The sequence below is a fragment of the Lolium rigidum genome, chromosome 7 (assembly GCF_022539505.1).
Source record: "Lolium rigidum isolate FL_2022 chromosome 7, APGP_CSIRO_Lrig_0.1, whole genome shotgun sequence".
Taxonomy (NCBI): domain Eukaryota; kingdom Viridiplantae; phylum Streptophyta; class Magnoliopsida; order Poales; family Poaceae; genus Lolium; species Lolium rigidum.
Genome location: NC_061514.1, coordinates 200,782,551 through 200,793,171, shown reverse-complemented (window position 1 = coordinate 200,793,171; position 10,621 = coordinate 200,782,551). Strand labels below are relative to the sequence as shown.

Sequence of the window (10,621 nt, the reverse complement as noted above, 5' to 3'; positions counted from 1 at the left end):
ACTTTGCGCGTCCGCGCAGCGTCCACATAAACGCAAACCTGGTGCATATTTAGGCCAGGTTTGCGTCTCCGCGGACGGTCCGGTCACTCGTCCCGCCGCTGGAGGTGGTGTCAGACGCATTTTCGGTCAAGGCGGACACAAACGGTAGCTCAGTGTTCGTTTGCGTCGCGCCGCTGGAGATGCCCTAAGGCCAGATGTTTTTTTTTAGTACTATTTTTTTTTATCTAGATGATATATGTAATACTCACTCCGTCTAAAAAAAAAGGATATCGGAGATTTATATTAATATTCGAGATGATTTACATACACAGATACCTTTGCAACGGTCAAACGTCAAGAGAGATATAAAATGCACATGCGCCAAGTTATCCAAAATGTCACATTGGCATACGCAAGACCTATGATCTATCACCCATCGACCTTCTTTTCAAGGAAGTACGGAGCATACGCATAAGCTCTTTACAGTCTTTTGAATTCAGTTTTGCTCCTCCTAGTTGTAATACTGGTGCTCACTCCATTGATCAGTACGGCCTGCGAGTCGAGATCGATTGTATTGGGTGGGAGGGTGCGGTAGCAGACTTTGTCTCTGTTTTAGTTGCCAGCGATATTGCTGAGCAATCTGGGTAATGGAAACGCTATTTCCACGTCAAAAAAAAGAAACTTCATCTCCCGCTGTTTACACCATCCGGACAACAAACTAGTCACCCGGAGTAACTCCTTCAAAAAAAAAACATGTGTCGCGGTTGTACATATGATCACTGGAGACCAGAGCATTTTTTTTTATTCCTTGAAATCATGTCCGAGCAAGACAATGGATGCAATAAAAAAAAAGTCCCCGGTACACAGTTAGGATAGTCAAGTTCGGTCAACAAAAACCAAATCCTGAGTTTTCACCTCAAGCTGAGAAAATGGTACTCCCTCCTTTGGAACGGAACTACTTGAAGAACTCTGCTACACGTACGATAGATTGAAGGCCGACATTGCCTGATTGCCAAGCTTCCTCTATCTGTAGACACGTCGACAAAATATGCCGTATCTGTAATAGCTAATGTTCGATCATATGCAACAAACGTTCATGAAGCATATTATTCCCCCTAAAAAGCACCACCAGCAGTTTAGCATATCAATTATGTGAAGATACACGTGTCAGGGCCTGGATTAACAATTATGGACCTTCATATCGTCATGCTACCAGCCCTGGGGAACCGCCCGCAAGCAACGCAACACCAACGTTTTCATACCCCTGGAAAAATGGAGCCAAGAGTTCAATAATCCTTGTCACAAGCAATCTGGAAAGCTCTCATGTTAAAATGGGAATGGGCAAGTACTTGCAGACTCCTGTCCTTTTTCCCTCTTACAAGCCATCTGCTACTCTCTGTATAGCAAAGTTGTTTCAGCAAAATCAGAAGTACAAAAAGATAGTTCAGAAGGCCTGATTTGTACAAATAAGTACAAAAAGTACTACGAGTACTACATATAAGGCCTGATTTGCTAATGTAACACATCAGATGATACCAAATTCATCTCACGCTTCTGGCGCTCCTTGGTGGTTCTCTACGCATATCTTCTTCGTACAACAGGGAAGCTCAGCTGGATCAATGACGCCAGTGCCGATCTTTGTCACCAGCTGAGTGGTAACCGCCATGGTCTGGAAGAGCAACAAACAAGACATATAAGAAACATAAGTTTTGAGATGAACAAAACGGGGTCGATTTATGTGAGTGTCGCTGCACAAACGTACCTCGTGACGAGCGGTGCCTTGATTTCTCCTTGTCAGAGTATCCTGCATCAGAAGGGACATCATGTCCAAATGAGATCGACGCAATACATCTCTAACAATATTATCCCCACCAGAATTGTTCATGATAGTACCTGAACTTTTGTCCCTCGAACGGTGTCTCTTGGCTCTATCCCTGTCTACTTCTCTATCACGCCCCCTCTCGCGATCAGAATCTCTACCCCTGCTATCACGGTCACGGCCTCTTGATCTGCTTCTTTCTCTTTCCTCATGCCGATCAACATTAGACTCTGACTTCAAATTTGCTGCCTTGTCTCCTTTTCCATTTAGCTCATCAGACAACGGCTTATCCTTGTTATTACTTTTTTCCTTCACCTTCTCTGGTCCTGCCTTGCTCAGTGAACTCTTCTCCTGGCTAGAACTTGAAGGTACAGGGGTACCCCTATCACTAGCAACGGCACTTGCTGGACTTTCCTGTGTACAAGTGCAAAAAAATTCAGTGAGATTTCAAAAATAACTTCGTAATTCCAAAATTAAATAAATAGTGGTGTTCCTTACCTTAGAAGCCTGCGGATCAGAGGCCTTTCTAACACTGAAGGAATCATTGTCCTTATACACTGGTATATATTGTGCCTTTGGGAGGCTGTAGAGATGAGCAAGAACCCTGCAAACTTCCTGGATTCCTGCCTCATCAGCATCAAAAACTGTCCACCAAGCAGGATCTTCAGGGAGGGGAACCTTGTGTCTCCTAGCTGCAGCATACACGACTCCACATGCTACTACTTCACTCTTGAACCGTACACAAAGAGTTGTCCGCAAGCTGATACACCAAATGTTGGATATTTTGTAAATGTGGAAATTTAACCGAGTACAACTGAAAAGGCACATAAAAATGATACTCCCTCCCCGTCCCATAAAGGATGTATTGAATTTGTCTAAATTTGGATGTATCTACACACTATAGAGTCTAGATACATCCAAATTCAGACAAAGTTAAAACATCCTGTATAGGACGGATGGAGTACATGACAAGTAAAATGCAAGGTTTTAAAGTCCACCCATTGAACATGCCTTATGAGTATGTGCAGATGGTGAGCCTAGATATCTTGACTATTCAAATTCAAAGCCCATCTTTTTAATACTCCCTCTGATCCATATTACTTGATGCTAAAATGGATGTATCTACAACTAAAATGTGTCTAGATACATCTATATTAACATCAAGTAATATGAATCGGAAGGAGTATATCTGTTAGATGAAAATCTAGCAAGTACATTCCCGATGAATGCATGTGCACATGGGGCCCAACCAGGCTGCCACAGTAGCACATCAGAGCATATGACAGCATCACTGATTCATGTATTAGAATGAACAGTTTCCAGATAAGATGCAACACAGAAACAACTAACAACAAGAAAAAAATCCAGGATGGAAGGGTACCTATCATTAGCAAGGTTCCATGCTTCTTGTGTCAGCTCAGGGGCTTCAAGTGTTGCAAGGTAGTTCGAGATGAACTTGTGAGGGTGTTCGACATGGCAAATGAAACCCATCTCCTTCAATAGATGCCGCTCGGTCCTTATCAGATCATGCCTGAGTTCTGAATATTTCTGCAACAAAGATAAGAGCAACCGTTTTCAATTAACTATCCATAGAAGACATCATATATATTCAAAAATTTAAAGTGACAGACCACATTAGTAGCAACTCAAAAACCTAGGTAGAGATGCATAAAAAGTTTTGGCTTATGCTGCCATAAATATTAAGTACTTAAGCGTACCAAAGGTTTCTAAGAAAAAGGAAATGGAGTTCTGGTTATTCAAACAAAACATACCGATGAAAATACATCCAAGTATTCAATTGGTAGGTTTTCTCTCCTGCATTCCATTCTATGGAAGACAAATATAATATGCTTTGATCTCCTAGGACTCTCCTCCAACTTCCCAGCTAGCCAAACACAACTAGCAGCAAGTCTCTGCAAGTATAAAGAAACAAGCTCATTAGCTCAGTCTGTAAGAATCTAAGTATGGTTCGGCCAGAGTAAAGTGGAGAGAAACCTATTTACCTTAGCACTAAATCGTGCAAATGATTTCTTGCAGTAAAAACGATGGAAAAGTACTTGCGCTGTGGCCATCACTGCTTGTGGTCTTTTTTAAGTCAAGGAATACACGACAAATGTATAAATTAAAGTGAGAATAGGAAAAAACTTAAAATACAATGTCAGCAAGACCAAAATGCTGAATATATCTGAAGTTTTGCCATATACAACCTCGTGCATCTTCAAATAGGCAGTATGACATTTTTTTAACGATAGTGTATTATGGACCCCATCAGCTTTACTGGTTTCTTAGATAAAAGAGAAAAATTGCACTGCAAATGGCATCAACCCTCGATACTATTCCAACTGACATTATTTTTCCCTATTTTGTGGCAACTATATCATGCACAAGCTAAAATGGTGTAACAAGGCAAATCAGCAAACTGTACTAACAACAGATCATTAACCAAAAGTGCCGCTTCATTCAACCCACATAACCAGGGACTTAAATCACAAACCATCAACAAGGAGAAATCATGTTTCAACTTATATCTAACAGATGAAATGTGGCTACTGATCCAAAACACATATGGCCCTGATTCAACAAAGACAGCAAACTGCAGAGCTTCTGGTCATCTAAAGGCATCTTAGTGATTCACAAAGAAAGGAATTATGCAAGCACCTAAAACTAATGCAGAGACCTAAAACTATTCTCAGACAAATCAGTACGGTAGGGGGCGAGAGAGTTCCTCTTTTACTACTGCATGATAAACAACCCAACTAATGCAGAGATCTATTTGCAAGTTTCCTCCTTGAAACCCCCAATGGTCAATACGAGGTAACACACATAATCTCACAAAGTTTATTCTGCCAAAAGGGACCTCAAAACAAATATACATATAAAGCATAAAAAGGGTATTGACAAGCAACTAGCCAACCAATACCTCAATTTGTACCTTCGAGTGTTTCATGTAGGTATTCCTAATCCTAGCACTGACAAGTAACTAGAATTGAAAAACGGTGTTTCATGTAGGCATTCCTGACCCTGTTGCGCTACTGCACTTGTTTTTTTTTCGAAATTGCATGCGAAATTGCACTTTAAATAACTCAATTGATACCAACTCCTACCGAAGCTAACCACGAAACCCTAGGAAGTAGCGAAATCTGGGCGTAAACGGAAGGGTGTGGAGGGGGGACAAAAGGATACAGCCTGAGGAGGATGCCGCTCTCCTGGATGAGGTCGCAGCCGTAGACCCGGAGGGTCGTCTCGGCGGCCTCGTCGATCCCATCCTTCCGCGACGGCGAGTCCCGCAGCTGCTCGTCCGTGAGATAAAACGTGTCTATAGCCGTGTAGATCATGTCCTCCCTTGCTCACTCGCCGCCTCAAATCGGGCCGGAACCGGCAGCCCCTGCCGGGCGGGGCGGCGGGGCGGCGCGGCGGCTGGGGGAGAGACGCGGTGGGATGGCCGGCGACGGCGAGTAGGCAAAGCGGAATCGCTGGGCGCTGGCCCGAGCAAGGGGAGGCAGAGTTGAGGAACCCCAAGGGAACTTACTATACACCGACCAGGTCAGCGCATACCGCGCGCCGCGGTACGGGCCGGCCCAGTTAGGTGCTGGCCGTTTCCTTTTTTTTTTCTGTTCTGTTTCTTTTTTCAAGATTTAAAAATGTTAAATTTAGGAAGTTTTGTAAATTTTAAAATGTTATTTTTTCAAAATGTTTACATTTTAGAAAACGTGCAGATTTTGATTTTTTAAAAAATTTAAATTATTTTATGAAAAAGTTTAACCTAAAAATATGTTTAAATCAGAAAAATGTTATTTACTTATGCTATGCATACCAAAATTTAAGAAAGGACTATTAGGGTTTATACCAATGTCATAACTCATATGGTGTCATTTCAACGGATTTATGATGACGCTCTATTTAGTGTAAAAATGGTAGTCTCTAAAGCATAATCCACAAAAATATAATGGCGTCATTTTATTTTATCTCATCATTAATCCAACAAGGTTTGGATACGTCTCTCGGATACTCCATCATCACTATGATACTCCAAGAAACGTGAGTTGTAGAACAATTTCATAACTCTCTTAGATGTTCGCTAAAACTCGTAATTCAAATATTTCCACCATGATCCAATCATAGATATTTGACTTTTCTATTACGATGATTTCAAAACTTCATGGAGTAACAAACTTCTCCATGATAACACTAGATCTGAAGAGAATGGTTCGCCTCCCCCGCGACGGCGGCGACGACGGCGATCCCCCTTGCCCTGACCACACCGAACGAGAGAAAGTGAAAGATGAGAGAGAATCAACCAAGCTCCCACCAGCCCACCCCACCACCGGCCATTCCCACAATCACAGTCTTCTCCACTCCGTCGCCCTCTCCCCCAGTCAGAATATCTTCCGTGAGTTTGTCCCAATAGAGATGAGAAGGAAACTCAGAGAGATAATCATGAATTCACGCGATCCTCGGAGAAGTCTGGAGACCTTCCGATCCAGGGCCCCTGATGGATTTCGACTCAATTCGGAAAGAGGAATCCCCAGAAATAACCACCGGCCAGATAGGCCCAGTCCCGCTCCCCAGATGCCGCCTGCCCCAGAAGAGAAGATCACAGAAATTCAGGGGGATCTCATTCAAAGAGATCCAGAGGAAAATCAAACCATTGACCCCATTGATGCAGCCCCAGAATCAGCGGCCAGGTACGCTGCAGATCTCGTGTGTTACGATTTCTATTACGGAGCCGTTCAGAGGCCCTTGATTACTCCGTCAATGTTTAAGGAAAAGGCCAGCCACAATGATCCTGGTTTGAATCGGTTCAATGAGGCCACTGATTTCGCCAATTTTTCAATGGGTGATATGAATTCTTGGCCGATGATCCCTCCCCCGAGACAAGCGGTCTTGCCAAAAATCTCTCTGTTCTTCCAAGGAAGTAATCACAGAATCAAAGGAGACCCCGAAACCCCTATAAATCCAATCCCCTCTGTCACACAAACTCTCCACGTCCAGAGGAAAGTTAACTTCACACAAAAGCTCGCATCACCCTGCTTCCTGCTCTCCATGGCGGGAGCGACTGCCCCAAACACAACCACAACTATGCCCATTGACGCCATGAAGGAGAAGGGACTGCTTGCTCGCCCCGACATCAACAATGGGCAGAGTAGCAACACTGCGGGGGGCAGTGGCACTGCTAACCGGTCTCTCGCCGGTGGCAGCAGCCAACGCAACCGCGGGAAGGAGCTCATCAAAGAGATGGGCACTGAAGAGGAGAAGAAGGCCATCATAGTCAACACGTCGAAGACGAGAGGAGCAGCCCGCGGAAGGTTTCTGGCCGTGGGTGTGTTCCTCTCCGTCCTCGCCATCACCTCCAAGGCGCTTGTCGACTCTATGCGCAAAATCTGGAAGATCCGCGGCCATGTCGACCTCAACCAACTCGCCGATCGGAGGTTTGTCCTTGAATTCTCTGAAGAGGGAGACTTTTAACCATGTTACAAATGGTGGCCCCTGGAGGTTCCGGGAAGATGTTGTCCTGGTCGATGCTCTGAAAGAAGGCGTCGACCCGGAGACAGTGCAGTTCACTTCTGTCCCAATCTGGGTTCAGTTCAGGAGGATCCCGTTCTATCTCCTGTCCAAGGAACTGGCCAAAGACTTGGGCAGCAAGGTCGGTGAGTTTATTCATATTGATAACCATGCTCGTGGTGATATATGTGATAAGTTTATCAGGACAAGAATCCGCTTGCCGATCGACCGGGCCCTCCAAAGATGGACACCAATCATCGACCAGATCAATGAAGAAGAAGAGGAGGTCATCGTCTGCATCCACTACGAGCGCCTCCCCACATTCTGCTCCTACTGTGGTTTCATCGGACACAGTAAGGTGGAGTGTGCAATCCCCCGTGAACAGAGGAAGAAGAGGTACGACGACGACCTCCGCGTCACGCCAATCCACCACGACGACCCAAGAAGATGGTTCCTCCCCGATACCATTGGTCAAGTCCGTCATCAAAAAACCCTGCCTTGGCGTCTTCCTCAACAAAGCCACGGCAAGGTGGCTCCCCTCCGCGACAACGCCATCGTCGCCCACGTTGCTGCCGAAGTGGAGAAACTTACGGTGCATGATCAAGCGCCCCCAACCATCACCGCCATCAAGGACTCCATCGACATCAACGCCCAGCAGATATCGCCGCCCCGGTCCAAGAACTCCAACAAGCTTCAGATCATCGTCACCGACGAAAGCAATGAAGCCAACCATGCTAACTTTTTGAACAAGTGCAGCTCAGGGTGGAAAAGGATCCATAGAGAGGACAAGGAAGACCACATCAAGCATGAGAAGGCGCACACAACCCAGGGCCTCATCCTGGGGGCTCCGCGCGAAAGGCCGCAATGGAAGAAGAAGATTGCCACCTCATACCCAAGTCAAAGAAGATCAGCTACCAGGTGCCCTCCCTGGAGGAGTGCCTGGGGAAGGAAAACCTTGAGAAGCTGAGAGAGGAGGAGCTTGGGATCTTCAAGGCTGGCAAGAACAATGAAGACTCCGGTGATGCTGACAGCAGAACCATTGCAGCGAAGCAAGAGAAGGAACAAGAGCAGTACAACAAGGATACCCAGACTACAGGAATAAAGGAGAACAGCTATACAAGTCAGAGTAAGGAAGATGGAGTTGAGGACACGGACAGAGAGGCTACCAGCACTGCTGCCGCTGGTCAACTGACGGGCACGAAGGAGCGTGCCCGTCAGAAGCAATGAAAATCATGGGATGGAACTGTCGGAGCATAGGGCAGCTCCGGACAGTTCAAGATCTCGAGCGCTTGGTGCGCTTTCATCGCCCTAAACTGCTATTCCTGTCTGAAACTCGCCAAAATAAAAGCAAAGTCGAAAACCTTAGATGGAGATTAGGCCTAAACATGTTGTCTCCATCTTTGAGGAGGGAAAGGGAGGGGGGCTAGCTCTGTTTTGGGATGAGTCTTTAGATGTCGACCTGTTTAAGATGAATAACCGTATTATTGATGTAATGGTTCATGATCACCAAAGAGGAATGGAATGGAGATGTACTTTTGTGTATGGAGAACCTCGCACCCACTTGAGAAGTAATTTTTGGAACCTGTTAAAAAATCTGAAACCTATGAAGAAGGAGCCATGGCTGGTTCTTGGCGACTTCAATGAAGCCATGTGGCAAAAAGAACACTTCTCCAAAAAAAAAAGAGAAATGAGAGGCAAATGGCAGCATTCAGAGATACTTTGTCTTTCTGTAATCTTCATGATCTGGGCTTTACTGGTTTGCCATGGACCTATGATAATAAACAAAAGGGAGAGAAGAACGTGAGAGTCAGGTTGGATAGAGCTGTTGCTTGCCCGGCCTGGTTTGATATGTTCCCTAATCACCTTGTTCGCCATCTGGTTAGCTCCCGCTCTGACCATTGTCCTATTCTAATCCATCTGGACCAACAACTGACGAGGCATGATGTACCTCAAAGTAGGAGATATGAGGTACACTGGGAAAGAGAAGAAGCTCTTCAAGATGAAGTGCAAACCGCTTGGCAAGCACATACCACAGCGGCTGACTTGGGGGATGTTAGCCGCAAACTAAGCTCGGTAATGGACAACCTTCAAGCTTGGAGTAAACGTACCATTGGCCACATCCCTAGAGAAATTGAGAGGTTGAGGAAAGAGTTGGAACAGAACAGAGCAAAGAGAGATCAAATTAGCATCAATAAATGTTCAGCTCTGTCTGCAGAACTGGATGAACTTCTGGAAAGGGAGGAGATTTTTTGGAGACAAAGATCAAGAATTTCGTGGCTGAAAGAGGGTGATAGAAACACCAATTTTTTCACAGGAAAGCTACTTGGCGTGCCAAGAAAAATACAATCAGTTCTCTTATGAAAGAAGACGTCCAAGTGACCCAAGACCCAAACGAGATGGGCTCTATGGCCTCTAATTTGTTCCAACGGCTTTTTACCAAGGATGATAGAGTACAGCCTGATCTAGTTACTGATGCTATGGAGCAATGCGTCACCAACCAAATGAATGAAGCCCTTTGCGCAGATATGACTGAAGAAGAAATAAAAAAGGCTCTATTCCATATTGGACCACATAAAGCACCCGGACCCGATGGTTTTCCAGCCTGTTTCTTTCATAAGAATTGGGACACCATCAAAGTTGAGATTGTTAGCAGCGTGCAATGTTTTTTCAGAACTGGGGTGATGCCAGAGGGGGTAAATGACTCAACAATTGTCCTCATACCCAAATCAAAGAACCCAAACGAGCTGAAGGAATTCAGGCCCATCAGCTTATGCAACGTGATTTACAAAATCATCGCTAAATGTCTCTCCAACAGACTAAGACCGATTCTTCATGAGATCATCTGCCCGAACCAAAGTGCATTCATTCCAGGTACATTGATCACGGATAATGCTCTCATCGCATTCGAATGCATTCACACCATCCAACATGCAAATGGAAAGAATGGTTCTTTCTGTGCCTACAAACTTGACCTTTCTAAAGCATACGACCGGGTTGACTGGAACTTCCTTGAACTAGCGCTCACAAAAATGGGTTTTGACAAGAAATGGATTACTTGGATCATGGCGTGTGTAAAATCTATGAGATACAGAGTGAGATTAAATGGAGCTCTACTGGAACCGTTCACTCCGACAAGAGGACTGCGACAGGGGGACCCCTTGTCCCCCTGTTTGTTCCTTGCTGTCGGCGAGGGTTTGTCCAACCTGATAAAGAGAGAGATTGAGTCCAATCAACTCGAAGAACTGAAAATTGTGCGAAGGGCACCAGGTATCTCCCACCTTTTGTTTGCTGACGATAGCTTGATCTTCTTCAAAGCTTCGG

The 10,621-nt window shown here is 45.1% G+C and overlaps 1 protein-coding gene across 4 annotated transcripts; it reads right to left on the bottom strand.

Annotated features, from left to right (window-relative positions):
• Positions 1-1,061: 1,061 nt before the first annotated feature.
• Positions 1,062-5,200, bottom strand: LOC124675480 (cyclin-L1-1-like). Of its 4 annotated transcripts, none has more exons than XR_006993290.1 (10): positions 4,982-5,200; positions 3,802-3,883; positions 3,571-3,711; positions 3,180-3,346; positions 2,297-2,558; positions 1,873-2,212; positions 1,742-1,783; positions 1,329-1,648; positions 1,174-1,243; positions 1,062-1,094 (listed from the first exon to the last, which is right to left on the bottom strand). XR_006993290.1 is itself a non-coding variant. In XM_047211557.1 (8 exons), exons 1-8 carry the CDS (start codon positions 5,131-5,133, stop codon positions 1,596-1,598), a joined length of 1,239 nt encoding a protein of 412 aa, XP_047067513.1. In that variant the 5' UTR covers positions 5,134-5,200; the 3' UTR covers positions 1,270-1,595. The 4 variants fall into 4 exon arrangements, 1 of the variants encoding a protein (XP_047067513.1); XR_006993291.1 differs by having other exon boundaries at positions 1,062-1,243; positions 1,329-1,375; positions 1,516-1,648; XR_006993289.1 differs by having other exon boundaries at positions 1,062-1,243.
• Between the last annotated feature and the right edge of the window lie 5,421 nt (positions 5,201-10,621).